This window comes from Selaginella moellendorffii, unplaced genomic scaffold, assembly GCF_000143415.4.
Source record: "Selaginella moellendorffii unplaced genomic scaffold, v1.0 SELMOscaffold_19, whole genome shotgun sequence".
Lineage (NCBI taxonomy): Eukaryota > Viridiplantae > Streptophyta > Lycopodiopsida > Selaginellales > Selaginellaceae > Selaginella > Selaginella moellendorffii.
In genome coordinates this window covers 829,981-845,443 of record NW_003314280.1, presented here as the reverse complement: position 1 = coordinate 845,443, position 15,463 = coordinate 829,981, and the positions used below count along the sequence as shown (strand labels likewise).

General features: G+C 37.8%; 2 protein-coding genes across 2 annotated transcripts; one reads left to right on the top strand and one right to left on the bottom strand.

The window, feature by feature from the left end:
- Positions 1-7,590: 7,590 nt before the first annotated feature.
- Positions 7,591-9,441, top strand: LOC112347112 (pentatricopeptide repeat-containing protein At2g13600-like). Its single transcript, XM_024677449.1, has 3 exons — positions 7,591-8,553; positions 8,645-8,839; positions 8,941-9,441. The coding sequence occupies exons 1-3, from the start codon at positions 7,591-7,593 to the stop codon at positions 9,439-9,441; spliced, it is 1,659 nt and encodes a 552-aa protein (XP_024533217.1).
- Positions 9,442-10,067: 626 nt separating this feature from the next.
- On the bottom strand, positions 10,068-10,794 carry LOC9650618. The gene is made up of 2 exons (XM_002972235.1): positions 10,657-10,794; positions 10,068-10,592 (listed from the first exon to the last, which is right to left on the bottom strand). Exons 1-2 carry the CDS (start codon positions 10,760-10,762, stop codon positions 10,150-10,152), a joined length of 549 nt encoding a protein of 182 aa, XP_002972281.1. The 5' UTR covers positions 10,763-10,794; the 3' UTR covers positions 10,068-10,149.
- Positions 10,795-15,463: the final 4,669 nt, after the last annotated feature.

Below are 15,463 nucleotides of genomic sequence, written 5' to 3'. Positions count from 1 at the left end.
TTGAGTGACAATTCCAAGTACTTTGTCAACTAGAGCCGATGGGACACCAATGTTTGATGAAGTTCCATTTGAAGGAAGCACCGTCTTTAGAGATCTCATAGTGCCTTGCAAAAACATTTACATGGACAAAGAGTCAAACAAAAGTTTAGACCAGGTTATATACCATACCAGAGAGGTCTCCACTAACATCATTGTCTAAAGCTGAAACATGAACAGCACTCGCAAGCAGGAGGCATGCAAGTGGGAGAATGAATGCTATGCTTGATTTTGCCATTTTCTTCGATTTAATCTTCTAATATTGCTTGGATAGTGTGAGTTATTAATCTGAGGGACATCTATGCCTTTAAATACTCGACAAATCACACCAAACTTTAGGCCACCTCTAAAGCAACGCAAGACTTTTGAGACAAGTATATCTTGAATATTTGATTCTATCTAATGTAATCTCGATTAAGTCTCCTCGGATATCCTTGGCCAGGCGAACCACGTATAGGATTTGAACCTAGTTATCACTCCAGTTATTTGTACTCGTGACAAGAAAGCAAACTTGGCAATAATACACTCTAGAGCAAAGCTGAGTTGGTGCTTGGAATGTCCGTGCTTCCTAAGCGGGTACAAGTGAACTGTAAACAAAATTAAATTGATTCACTCCCGTCAGCTTGTGGTATCTATAAATCTATGCAAAGTTCCGCTCACCCTCGTCAGCATGTGGTCATTTTCTTCTTTGCGAGTAGGTAATGAAGTTTGGCAAAGGGAAGGTAGAGATTGCTGCTTTTGCAGCTGTGGTTTGCGACCTGGTTTGCGATCATCTAACCAGGTGTCTTTTGATTTTTAAAAGGATCTAATTAACTCTAAATCTTTCAATGCTCTAAATGAAGCCTCATATAATATGGGTACAAGGGATCCACTTGATGATGAATCAACTTTCCAGTTCCAAGCAACGAGATAAAAGCTCCATCAGGAGTCCTGGTTGGACAACATGAATGTATACTCTCTCACACAAGCAACCAAGACACCTGTGGGCCGTACTTAGAGAGTCTCGGTCGTCCAACCAGTGACTCCCCATCGGTCCGCTCGCCAGCGTCGGGGTGTGCAGGGTGCTCGGGGCAGGCTCTGTTGGGGGGTTGTCCCAAGTGGAATTCGAGCACAAGACCGGGGGTTGAGCTTGGGATCCAAATTAAACAATGATATAACCATAAGTAAGATGAAAATGCATGCCCATAGTGAAAATCTTTCATCAAGAAGTCTTTTTCATACTTTTACCTGAAAATACGTGTATTTCGCCCCTGCCGTACACGTAGGTTTGGGATGAAGGTGTTAATTACCAACAACAAATTGATTGCTATACATATTACATATCTATGATTTTTCATAATCAGATCACTTATTATAGCATATCACACAAATACAAAATGCAATAAACTATTAGTTAGAATATTATCAAAAACAAATTTCATTTTTATATCGATGGATTAGTATAAGCCATTTTTATAATAAATTATTAATTTACTTTTCATACATCCTTTAATGAAAATTAAAATTTTCGTTTTTATTAAATTAAGTTGAGCTCAATGTAGAGGATAATTTTTACTATATATCAAATTTAAAAGAGGAGAGTACTTGTAGATATATATGACTTGTTTGAAGCCCCTCTAGAAGGAAAGAATCTAGTATTTTATAATAAGTTTAAGTAGCTAAAAATGAAAATTCTTAATTTGAGTCATTAACTGCACTAATATAGGCTGTCAAGTCAACACAATCTCGACATCAATTGTTGTCTAAGTATAGGTCTTTAATAATCTCAAATTATCTTAGCTTTTCATCTCTTACTCAGATTCTTTGATTCTCTTCTAAGTATGGTGCAATAGAGTGAAGATAGTCCTCCACAAAGCATGTCAAATATTGATTTCTAGATTTAGTATTAGTAATTCATAGCAATTATGAAGATAAACTCAACTCTAATAGCAATATCAAGTCACAATCATATAAGAGTTTTTATGGTAAAGCACTAATTGAAATTTACATTTTTGTGACATATGCATATAAGAGAGATAACAAATAACCATCCTAATCTAAATGTTGAAAGTTCGTATACTTTATAATATTATCCTTTTAAAATTCTGAATAAGCACTTCCACTAAACCATCCATTTATGAATGATAAAAATTTGTGAAAGTGTGATGTATCCTTAGTTGAGATGTCAAAATATAAAAGATCTCAGCCATAAATGCAAAATTATTATCTGAGAAAATTTGTTTTAAATATAAATGTTAAAACACCACTTAATTAAGGAAAAAGTATTTAATAGTAGTTGTAGATGCATTAGCAAGAGCACTAACTCCCATTTAACAAGTCAAATAGTTAAAAGAAATAATAACATACTCATTGTTAATAATTGATCATGGAAAAAGCCTCATCAAATCAAATGCCACAAACTTAAAAAGACGGAAAATTACAATCAACTTTAATCATCTTTTTGCACCACGAACGGGAGTATTACAAACTCATATAACTATGCAAATATTAAATAACATTATATTGCATTTTCTACCAATAAAAAAAAATTGCATAACTTCTCACTCACACACTGATGTTTTATATGTCTATTTAAAATAAAAGAGTCATGATAAATATAAAGAAAGTGTAGAATAAAGATTGAAGACACCACATAGTTATTAAAATTAGTCTCCACAAAGTAAAGAAAGTCATCTTTAATGTAGTATTGAGAATGTAAATATAAAAAGAATAAATTATTAATAAGTGATATAGAATTCTCAAATCCATCATAAAGCCTTTAAATCTATGGTTTAACTTTTTAAACCTCACGAGCTTTATCAAAAAAATTAAATATAGTTTTACACTTTGTGGACATTGAATATTAAATATAACAACTGCTAATGCCATGGAATCCTCATCTAAAAAATTTATTGATACTAGAATAATAAAGGTTAAGAATATGAAAAGAGAGTAAAGAAAGAGAAAAACTTGAAAAAGGGTGTTAACATTAACCATAAAACTGTCTAAGCAATGAATAACCTCAAAATTATATATTTAAAGCTTTAGAACTCAATAAATATTAAAAACTATGTACATCCACTTCAATAATAAAGTAACCATAGTAACTATATTTGAAAACCATGGTTAGGGTTAATTATAATTTTCCATCCTTTTGATTTTATGGCATTTAATTTAATATTAATTATGCTTTTAACTACTTGATTTGTTGGGTGGAAGTTTGTGTTTTAACTAATACATTTGCAACTATTATTAAATATTTCATCCTCAATTGAGTGGTGGTTTAACATTTATATCCAGAGTAGATTCTTTTGGATAATAATCTTGCATTTATAACTAAGGCATTTTATATTTTAATGTCTTGATTGAAAATATACCACACTATCAGAAGTGTTTATTATCCATAGATAAATGCTTTAATGAAATGGTTAGTTCAGACCTTCAAAGGGATGATCATAAAGCATATGAACTTTTAACAATTTAGACTAGGATAGTTATTTATTATCTTTTTAGTATTTGTATATCATGGGGTAGAGATTTTTATTAGTGCTTTGCTATATAAATTTTTATATAATGATGATCAAATATTGCTAACAAAGTTGAGTTTACCTTCCTAATTTTTATGAATTATTGAGTCCTAAGATCAATATATAATAAGTATTCTTCTAGTGATTTAAAAAGAATCTATTGAACACTCAACTATTATCATTGTCTACCTATAGAGTATAAAGTGGATGATTTAACTTTATGCTATATGGTCATATAAAAGGATTAAGATTGCCTACAGATATACTAGTGTTTTTTCCTAATGTTTCTCCAAATCCCAACCTATCAATCAAGCAACTTTAACTACTTTCCATCTTTTAAAAAGAAGGGGATGATATACAATTGCATATATTAATATTGGTATAGTAGGATTTTAATAGCCATTGGATTAGTTTCAATTCAAACCCTTGTATATAAGTTAGGGTTTTTAGATTAATCAAATATGCACATGTTTGTATTTCATTTCTATATTCCATGCACTCATACATTTTTATTTTTAATACCTAACTTAATATTAAAAAATATTTAAAAGCTAGTCTGTCTACATATATATACAACTATTTTTAGTATTTTTTAGAGGTCTAGGTAGTAATACTTTTCCCTATAAATTTACTAATAATTATATTATATATTTATTAAATTAATATTTTATTTTTGTTATTTTTATATCTCTTCTTCACTTATTCCATTTTAATCCTAACCTTAGTATTACAACACCTAGTTAATATTTCTTCTTTTCTCTCATTATTGGCTTTACGTAATTTCTTTAGCTTCTCAATTTCTCAAATTATAACCATGTATATAAATTATAATTGCCAAATTAATATAAATGAATAACAACTGTTAGATAATAGAATATCCAAGCATATCTTTGTGTATTACTTTGTTTAAGTAAACTAAAAAATCATAGAATTAGAGAAAGTCATACAAGGATCCAAGGAAATATCCCCCATAATGACTTGCCCTCTCCACTTGAACTTCTCCTTGAGAATAACAGCACCTCTATAGAAATTACAATATCACTTAGTGAGTTAGTTAATGAGCTTCAAGGCAGTCTGAGTTGGCAAGAAGATGGAGATGTGTGGGTGTTTGGATTAAAACAGAATAGCAAAGAGAAGTAATATTTTATATTGCTACCACAGGTCCCTTGCAGGATCTCTGAACCATTGCTTGCAAAGCCAGCAGGAAAAGCTCTCTAAAAGTGTATAAAAACATCATAAACTAATTTTTAATATAAGTTAAATTTACTATAAATAAAAAACACATGATTAATCTAAATGTATATACACCATTAGATTGTAGAATATGCTAGAATATACTTGGAGGTGTTTATGGAAATTTTTTGTTTGCTTAAGGAAACCTGTTGCTACTAAATACCTAGAATATTTTTGGATATTCTAGGATATTCTACCATCTAACGGTTGTTATACATTTAGATTAATCTTGTATTTATAATTTATAAAATTTCTTATTAAACACTTCCTAGTATATTCTCATTTATTCTACCATATAATGGTTAATATTAAATAAGATTAATTTTGTGTTTATAAATTATAAATAGTTTTATAATTATAAACTTCCATTTGATCAATTGGATTAATAAAGGAATAACACTACTATTAAGAAAACCAAGTGTTGCTACATGCAACACATACCAAATTTTTAAATGATATACATGTTTATAAATTATAAACACAACATTAAATAATAAACCAAAATTTTCAAGCATATTTTAGATATATCCATTACCATACTTATGCAAAATAAACATATATTCAAAAATTTATTGAGAATTTAAATTATGGTTCATACTTGCAGCGCACAAACACAAGCCTGGTCTGGAATTGTTTGAGACGTTCCACAGACGTTCTTGCTTCAAATATTGGGTAAATCTCCACTAAACCTGTTATACGAAATGTCCAGGCACGTCAAGTTCGTGAGTCTCTGGAATGGAGCCACTGAATTCGTTGTGCGAGAGGTCCAACTGATGGAAACAAGGTCGTTATGGGACTGTAAGATGTTCTAACTGAGATCCAAGATTTCTAAACTCCCAAGGCTGGAGAGATTTTCCAGGAACTCTTGCAAAGAAGTTGAGAAGCTTGAGCCGCATGTTCCTGCAGCCAACCACCTTCAGCGAGGAGATGTTGTTATGAGAGAGGTCCAGGCGAGACAGCCCCGGCCATTCGTTTGGATTGACAGTCTTGTTCCACACGTTGATGGCACTCCGAGAGAGAGAAGAACCTGTGTGTCGTTGACGATCCCGGATGGATTCCTGGGGCACTGCGACCGAGATGTTGTGAAAAAGGCAGAGTAGAAACAAAACCGCAGCAAATTGGAGAAAGACGTGGCCGCTACTTCTTATTCAAACCATTTGATAGATCAGAAAACTGCACAAGGTAGCGATCTGGAATATAAAATGTGGCCTTAGAACTTCTTACGGAACACAGTACATCTCCTTTAGGACCATGACTATCTAGTCCACCAGTTGGACTGATGTTCAAAGAAAAACAGTCAACGATAGAGCGTGCTGGACCATCAAAGCTGGAAGAAAGACGAAATAACTTATCCTCGATATGACTTCAAGCGTAGTCTTCCGAGTGAATAGCACGCAACAGTGCAGGATGGCACCGGTCAGCTTGGATCAAGCGATCACGCTCCTTGAAACGGCAGCCAAGATGTCCGAGTGCCACCAAGAGATCCAGCATCCGGCAGCCAAACGACTTCTGTGGAACATCACACCACAATCATCAACAGAAGCTCTTAGCTGAAGTATGGCTTTGACAGAGAGTTTCTTGGGACTTATTTTGCGCCGTGCTCTTCACCTCGCAAGTGAAATGACCACTGTGATTTGCATACAACCTCAAAGCACTACACGGGCATCTGCCACACGCTTTCCACAGGAGAGCTTTCTTGGCCTTTACAAGGGGCTCTGGCCGACGCTTTTAGCACGTTCTTCGAGAGCTTATTACTGGAACGCTCAAAGGTGGATTTTTTCTTAGTTTCGAGTCCTTGGACTAGAGTGTGAGCATGTTTACTTTCAGGCCCGACTCGTCCAGGATGGTGACGAGCTTGATCTCCGGTGGAGTAGCCCTCAACAGGTGAGAGTCTTAAGATCGATTACGTTTGATCGCCATCGCTCCTGTTTTCAGTGGTGTTTCCGATCGATTTGGGAAAGAGAAGGATGCAACTCGAGGGCGATCGGAGATGGGGATTGCGAGCTCGCTGAGGCACATTGCTGGGTTGTACAGGGGGATTTTGCTCGAGTACCTTTTTTCCGGGCGTGGGGATTGCCTTCACGGTGTATGAAGTGATGAAGAACATTAGCGTCGCGGTGAATGTAAATGGTCCCAGATTCATTTCCAACCGTCCGATATTCTTGAATCGACGGCCTTGGTTGAATTTCCAGCAAATCCAGCGCCGACACCAGCGCGGCCGCCTGCTGATCGGGCTGCGCTGCCGAAGGAGCGAATGCTGGTGCGGCGCATCGAATCGCTGCCGTCGCCAAGCCATGGAACAAGCGAACTCTTCCCATCCATCGCAAGAACCCTAAATATTTGCTAGCAAGGCGATCCACGCCCAGGCGGCGGAGAGCAAGCAGCTGGGGATCTATGTCGTCAATGCGCTGGTGGACATGTACGCAAAATGCGGCAGCATGGAGGATTCCCGCCGCGTGTTCGACAGCATTCTTCACCCAAACGTGATGTCCTGGAGCGTTTTGATGCTGGGCTACAATGGCGAGAGCGATGTGGCTCTGGATCTCTTCGAGAGGATGCAAGCCAGGCGGTCGGGCTGCAAGCCAAACTCCAGGAGCTTCATGGCCGCGTCGAAGGCTTGTAGCAGCCTCGCGGCGAAGGAAGCCGCTGTTTTGGTCGACGGGAAGCTCGTCAAGGAGGCTAGTCTCGAGACCGGCAGAGGCATCCACTCTCAAGCCAAGCAGATGGGGCCATCTTGCAGCGAAGACGTTTTCGAGCTCGCTGATCGATATGTACTCCAAGTGCGGCAGCATGCTCGATGCTCGATCGGTCTTCGATGAGATGCCACGGCGAGACGTGGTCTGCTTTGATACTGGGCTACGTAGAGAATGGAGAAAGCGAGGTCGCTCTCGAGTTCTTTGGGAGGATGGACTGCTCGCCAAACTCTCAGACTTTCGTTGCTGCTGCCAAGGCCTGTGCGAATCTAGCAGTGAAAGAGGAGGCCACTCAAGGAGATGGAAAGATGGTGAAGACGAAGAGCCTGGAGAAGGGGCTCGCTGTTCACGATGGAGCTGTGAAAAGCCACTGCTGTGGAGATATCTTCGAGGGGAGCAGCCTCGTGGACATGTACTCGAAGTGTGGGAGCATGGTCGACGCGTGGATGGTTTTCGAGAGCATGCCTCGCCGTGATGTCGTGCTCTGGACGAGCTTGATACAAGGCTTTGTGGACAACGGGGAAAGCGAGCTGGCTCTCGTGTTCTTCGAAGATATGAAGCTATCCGGGTGCTGTCCAAACTCTCGAACGTATGTTGCTACGCTTGCCGCCTGTGCGAGCTCGGCAATGCGAGAGGAAGCGGTGGATGTCGACGGGAAACTCGTGAAGAGAAAGAGCTTGGAAACTGGGCTGGCTATCCACGGTGAAGCTTCAAACAATAGGTGCTGTGAGGATGTGTTCGTGGGGAACACACTGATCGATATGTACGCGAAGTGTGGGACGCTAGAGGAAGCTCGCAAGGTCTTCGTGGAACGCAACGATCCAGGGATCTGCTGGAAGTGGAGACAGCAAGCTGGCCTTGGAGCTGGTCTTCGGCATGGCTCGGGAGAACGATCCGGACGAGAGAACGTTTATTGCTGCGGTCATGGCCTGCGTCCACCTTTCAGCATCCGAACAACCTGTTCCGCGAGAAGATGGAAAGCTATTGCGAATCCAGAGCCTAGAAAAGGGGATGGAGATTCATTCTCTCGCCGCGAAGTTTGGATGCTGCGAGCACAGATTTGTCGGGAGCAGCTTGGTGGACATGTATGCCAAGTATGGAGATATGGTGAAAGCTCGAGCAGTTTTCAAACGCATGCCTAGCCGGGACGTTGTCGTTTGGACGAGCTTGATACAGGGATATGTAGACAACGGTGAGAGTGAGCTCGGGCTGGAACTCTTGGAGAGCATGGACTGTGCTCCAAACTCTCGGACTCTTGTAGCGGGACTTATGGCCTGTGGGAACGTTGGGTCCAGTGAAGCTGGAAGGAAAATCCAGACTGAGTTTTGCAGGCGTGGGCTGGAAGACGACCATGTTGTGGGGACGTGCATGGTAAACTTCTACGGGAGGTGCGGGGTTATGACTGCGGCCGAGCACTTGTTTGAATCTCTGGCAGTCGGAGAAATGCACTGGTCACAGGATTCGGCCAACAGGGCGCGTGTTCGAAGCCTTTTGCGAGATGCGAGAAGATGGCGTGCGAGCAAACGCGATCACGTTTGTCTCGGTCATCACTGCATGCAGCCACGGCGGCCTGGTTGAACGAGGCAGGGAGTTTTTCCAGGCAATGGACCCGAACTCTGGCATTGTTTGCGGGATTCATCACTACAGCAGTGCATGGTGGATCTGTGGTTTGGAGGACCGTCCTCGGGGCCTGCCGCAAGTGGAAGAACGTGGAAGTGGGGATTCATCACTACAGCAGCTTGGTGGATCTCTTCGGGCGTGCAAACCGACTGGAAGAGGCCGTCAAAGTCCTCGAGAGCAGGCCTTTGAGAGCGACGCTGTGGTCTGGAGGAGCGTCCTCGGGGCCTGCCGAAGAACGTGGAAGTGGGCAGGATTGCGTTCGAGGCACTGACGAAGATCGACGGGAAAGACTCGGCTGCGTACGTTCTGATGGCGAGCATCTACCGGAGCGCGGGGCTGTGGGAGGATCATGATAAGCTCAAGACTATACAGGAGGCGGCCGGATAAGAAGGGTCCAACTATTCATCTACGAGCGGTTTGATATTCATCAAAAGTCACACGCTTGAAGCTACAAAGGACGGCAGCGGCAAGGTGGACGAGCTGGAGATTTGATCATTATTCATTTTATTATATACGTACATTATTAAAATTGATAGTGAACGTTTGGTATACAGTGTTAATTAAGTATAAATTAGCAAGTTTGCTAATGGCGGCACGTGGATGTCCGTGGATGGACGTGGATGGACGTGGATGGACGTGGATGTTCGACTCCCGCTTTTCTAGGAGTGGCGAGTGCAATGTGGGCGAGCGACAACGAAAACGACGATGGGTGGAGCTGCTGGGAAAATCCCATGAGCAGCATGAAGTTGAAGAAGTGGAGTTTCTTGTGGCGAGCAGCTGCGGCCTCAGATGCCTATCTCACAGGCATTGTCACTTCGATCAACGGTTGTTGATCGAACAAAGGCGCTAAAGGAAATTCTGTGTGATGAAGGGCTTGCAGCTTAAGGAGCGAGAGATGGAGTCGATCGACATCGGCACGCTCCATGGACGTGAATAAGAGCTGTGAGATTCCTGAAATCCAACTCTAAAATAACTCCAATGATCAATAATATTAGTATAGTTTTATTTGATTGTTTATTCTAAACATTTTGCATTTTGCATTTGCATTTCGCTATTACAGCTTAATAGAGTAATGCAAGCACCGACTTAAGGATACTAACCACTGCACTCAGCACAAGGAAAATGCAGCTGTTTGGAGTAACAAGGATAATCACACTCTGCAGAAGCTTGATAGTTGCGGTGAGGCTCAAGATAACCGTTAGATCAACTTTGATGAACTTGATTGGAGTCCACACAGGAATGGCATTGCCCAGATACTTGCAGATGACGCCAATGATAATTGGGCAAGGGTAGCCACCAGGGATGTAGATCACAATGATCTCAAGGATGATAATCACTGGATAAAGGATGACACACAGCAAGGGAACTTTGAGGACGAGGGCCTTTAAACTAGCTATAACTTGAGTGACAATTCCAAGTACTTTGTCAACTAGATCCAATGGGACACCAATGTTTGATGAAGTTCCATTTGTAGGAAGCACCGTCTTTAGAGATCTCATAGTGCCTTGCAAAAACATTTACATGGACAAAGAGTCAAACAAAAGTTTAGACCAGGTTATATACCATACCAGAGAGGTCTCCACTAACATCATTGTCTAAAGCTGAAACATGAACAGCACTCGCAAGCAGGAGGCATGCAAGTGGGAGAATGAATGCTATGCTTGATTTTGCCATTTTCTTCGATTTAATCTTCTAATATTGCTTGGATAGTGTGAGTTATTAATCTCAGGGACATCTATGCCTTTAAATACTCGACAAATCACACCAAACTTTAGGCCACCTCTAAAGCAACGCAAGACTTTTGAGACAAGTATATCTTCAATATTTGATTCTATCAAATGTAATCTCGATTAAGTCTCCTCGGATATTCTTGGCCAGGCGAATCACGTATAGGATTTGGACCTAGTTATCACTCCAATTATTTGTACTTTTAAGCCTCGTGACAAGAAAGCGAACTTGGCAATGATGCATTCTAGAGCAAAGCTGGGTTGGTGCTTGAAATGTCCGTGCTTCCTAAGCGGGTACAAGTGGACTGTAAACAAAATTAAATTGATTCGTTACTTGGAACTGGAAAGTTGATTCATCATCAAGTGGATCCCTTGTACCCATATTATATGAGGCTTGCATTGAAATATTTAGAGTTAATTAGATCCTTTTAAAAATCAAAAGACACCAGGTTAGATGATTGCAAACCAGGTCGCAAACCACAGCTGCAAAAGCAGCAATCTCTACCTCCCCTTTGCCAAACTTCATTACCTACTTGCAAAGAAGAAAATGACCACATGCTGACGAGGGTGAGCGGAACTTTGCATAGATTTATAGATACCACAAGCTGACGGGAGTGGGAGGAATTTTGCAGGAAATTTACAATAGCAAGATCCCCACCACACCATGGCCCGTGATTTCAGACTGCCACGGGATGGAGAAGCCAAGTAAGAAAGTCCCTACTTCTAAGTGTAAAATTACAAAAAAGATAAAAGCTCCATCAGGAGTCCTGGTTGAATATATACTCTCTCACACAAGCAAGCAAGACACCTGTGGGCCGTACTTAGAGAGTCTCGGTCGCCCAACCAATGACTCCACATCGGTCTGCCCGCCAGCGTCGGGGTGCGCAGGGTGCTCGGGGCAGGGTCTGTTGGGGGGATGTCCCAAGTGGAATTTGAGCACAAGACTGGGGGTTGAGCTTGGGATCCAAATTAAACAATGATATAACCACAAACTAAAACTATTATAGCATATCACACAAAAAACTACTAATTAGAATATTATTAAAAAAAAATTTCATTTTTATATCAAGGTAACGGTAGTATAAGCCATTTTTGGTTTTCTTAAGCAAACCTATGGATGGTAGTGAATATACCTAGAATATGCTTGGATATTCTAGGATATTCTACAATCTAATGGTTGTTATTCATTTAGATTAATCTTGTACTTATAATTTATAAACTTTTCTTAAACCCTTTTTAGTATATTCTTTTTTATTCTATCATCTAATGGTTGATATGCAATAAGATTAATCTTGTGTTTATAAATAACATACATGCTTATAATTATAAAGTTTATTTGATCGATTGGATTAATAAGTAATAATAAAACTACCATTAAGCAAACCAAGTGTTGCTATATGCAACACATAGTAATTTATTATAATAAATTATTAATTTACTTTTCATACATCCTTTAATGAAAATTAAAATTTTCCTTTTTATTAAACTAAGTTGAGCTCAATGTAGAGGAGACTTTTTACTATCTATCAAACTTAAAAAGAGGAGAGTACTTGTAAATATATATCACTTGTTTGAAGCCCCTCTAGAAGGAAAGAATCTAGTATTTTGTAATAAGTTTAAGTAGCTAAAAATGGAATTTCTTTAATTTGAGTGATTAACTGCACTAATATAGGCTGTCAAGTCAACACAATCTAACATCAATTGTTGTATAAGTATAGGTCTTTAATAATCTCAAATTATCTTAGCTTTTCATCTCTTACTCAAATTCTTTGATTCTCTTCTAAGTATGGTGCAATAGAGTGAAGATAGTCCTCCACAAAGCATGTCAAATATTGATTTCTAGATTTAGTATTGATAATTTATAACAATCGTGAAGATAAACTCAACTCTAATAGCAATATCAAGTCACAATCATATAAGAGTTTTTATGGTAAAGCACTAATTGAAATCTACATTCTTGTGATATATACATACCAGAGGGATAACAAATAACCATCCCAATCTAAATGTTAAAAGTTCGTATACTTTATAAGATTATCCTCTTAAAAGTCTAAATAAACAATTTCACTAAACCATCCATTTGTGTTGTGAAATTGTGATGTATCCCTAGTCAAGATGTCAAAATATAAAATGTCTCAGCCATAAATGCAAAATTATTATCTGGGAAAATCTGCTCTAAATATGAATGTTAAAACACCATTCAATTGAGGAAAAAATATCTAATAATAGTTATATATGCACTAGCAAGAGCACTAACTTCCATTTAACAAGACAAGTTATAATCAACTTTAATCATCCTTTTGCACCATGAGGGGAGTATTACAAGTTTATGCAACTATGCAAATATTAAATAACATTATGTTGCATCTTCCACCAATAAAAAAAAACTTGCATAGCTTCTCACTCACACATTGATGTCTTATATGCTTATCTAGAATAGAAAAGTCATGGTATATATAAAGAAAGTGTAGAATAAAGATTAAAGGCACCACATAATTATTAAAATCAATCTTCACAAAGTAAAGAAAGTCATCTTTAAGGCAGTATTAAAAATGTAAATATCAAAAGAATAAATTATTAACAAGTGATGTAAGATTCTCAAACCCATCAAAAGCTTTAGATTTATGGCTTAACTTTTTGAGCCTCACGAACTTTGTCAAGAAAAGATAAATTTAGTTTTACACTCTATGGACATTAAATATTAAATATAACAATTACCAATGCCATGGAATCCTTATCTAAAAAATTTTTTGATACTAGAATAATATGGTCAAGAACATAAAAAGAGAGTAAAGAAAAGATAAAAACTCAAAAAAGGGTGTTAACGTTAACCATAAAACTGTTTAAGTAATAAACAATCTCAAAATTATATACTTAAAGTTTTATACCTATTAAATAGTAAAAACAATAGTACCTCCACTTTAATAATGAAGTAATTGCAATAGCAATATTTGAAAACCATGGTTAAAGTTAATTGTAATTTTCATCCTTTTGAGCTTATGACATTTGATTTAATAGAGTTTTTTCCACAATCAACTGTTAACAATGAGTATGTCAGTATTGCTTTTTGGTGGTTTAACATTTATATCCGGAGTAGATTCTTTTAGATAAAGGTCTTGCATTTATGGCTAAAGCATTTTATATCTTGATGTCTTGTGTAAACTCTTGAGTTTGGACTTCCCGGGAGGTCACCCAGCCCAGTACTATTCAAACCCAAGGACGCTTAACCCCAAATATCCCAAGACCCTTAACCGATTGGAAAAGGGGGTGCACTCTTATTCATGGGCCCTTTCCCTCTATATTTGAACCCCATGGATCGTCTCTCAAGTCGTTCCTTTTGGTTGCTTACATCTTGATTGAGGATACAACACATTATCACAAGTGTTTATTATCCATAGACAGATGGTTTGGTGGAATAGGTAATTCAGACCTTCAAATAGATGATCATAAAGCATATAAACTTTTAACAATTTAGACTATGATAGTTATTTTTTATCTTTTTGGTATTCGTATATCATAGAGAGATTTTTATTAATGTTTCACTAAATAAATTTTTATATAATGATGATTTAATATTGCTAACAAAGTTGAGTTTACCTTCTTAATTACTATGAGTTATTGATGTTAAGTCCTAGGATCAATATACAATAAGTATTCATCCAATGATTTGAGAAGAATCTATTGAACACTCAACTATTATCATCATCTACCTATAGAGTATAAAGTGGATGATCTCAACTTTATGCTATGTGGTTATATAAAAGGATTAAAATTGCCTACAAATACACTAGTGTCTTTTTCTAATGTTTCTCAAAATCCCAACTCATCAACCAAACAACCTTAATTGCTTTCATCTTTTAAGAAGAAGGGGATGATATACAATTGCATAAATTAATATTGGTATTGTAGGATTTTAATAGCTATTGGATTAGTTTCAATTCAAACCCTTGTACATAAGCTAGGGTTTTTAGATTAATCAAATATGCACATTTCTGTATTTTATTTTTATATTCTATGCACTCATACATTTTATGTTTTTAATACCTAACTTAATATTAAAAATTATTTAAAAGCTAGTCTATCTACATATATATACAACTATTTTTAGCATTTTTTAGAGGTTGAGATAATAATACTTTTCTCTATAAATTTATTATATGAGGTCCAAGTGTACAGCTATGATGCCATATACTAATATTAACATAGTGGAATTTTGGTAGCCATCAAATTGGCTTTAATCCGGACCACTCGCTCTTACATGTATTTCCATTTTTTATTCCAAGCACTCATATTGGTGGAGTTGAGGGGCATTTTTTATTGTCCCTGAGGAGTGCTTAGATTTGGGATTTTGGTTTAAATCCAACTTTTGCGTCATCTAGATCTAGTTTTTTCCATTTCCTTTCTTTTGTTCTTTCTTTTCAGGATTTTGGTTTAGGTCTAACTTTTCCATTGTCTAAATCTCTTTTTCCTTCTAGTTTTTTTTCTCATTTCTCGTCTTTTGCTCTTTCCTATTCATTCACCTTTATGGTAGAGTAGCAGTCTCCTCCTTTGACTCTAACGTAACAGTTGGTTCAATTGTTTAATGCAATGCAATTGCAATTGAACAACCAAACTTAGTTGATGGCGGCATTCACGGCACATGGTACAA

Coding starts and splice junctions, on each gene's coding strand:
- LOC112347112 (XM_024677449.1), top strand. CDS start 7,591: ATGAGATGCCACGGCGAGACGTGGTCTGCTTTGATACTGGGCTACGTA. Junction 8,554..8,644: donor GGGAGCAGCTTGGTGGACAT/GTATGCCAAGTA, acceptor AGCTTGATACAG/GGATATGTAGACAACGGTGA. Junction 8,840..8,940: donor ATGTTGTGGGGACGTGCATG/GTAAACTTCTAC, acceptor TTCGGCCAACAG/GGCGCGTGTTCGAAGCCTTT.
- LOC9650618 (XM_002972235.1), bottom strand. CDS start 10,762: ATGGCAAAATCAAGCATAGCATTCATTCTCCCACTTGCATGCCTCCTG. Junction 10,593..10,656: donor TGTTAGTGGAGACCTCTCTG/GTATGGTATATA, acceptor TGTTTTTGCAAG/GCACTATGAGATCTCTAAAG.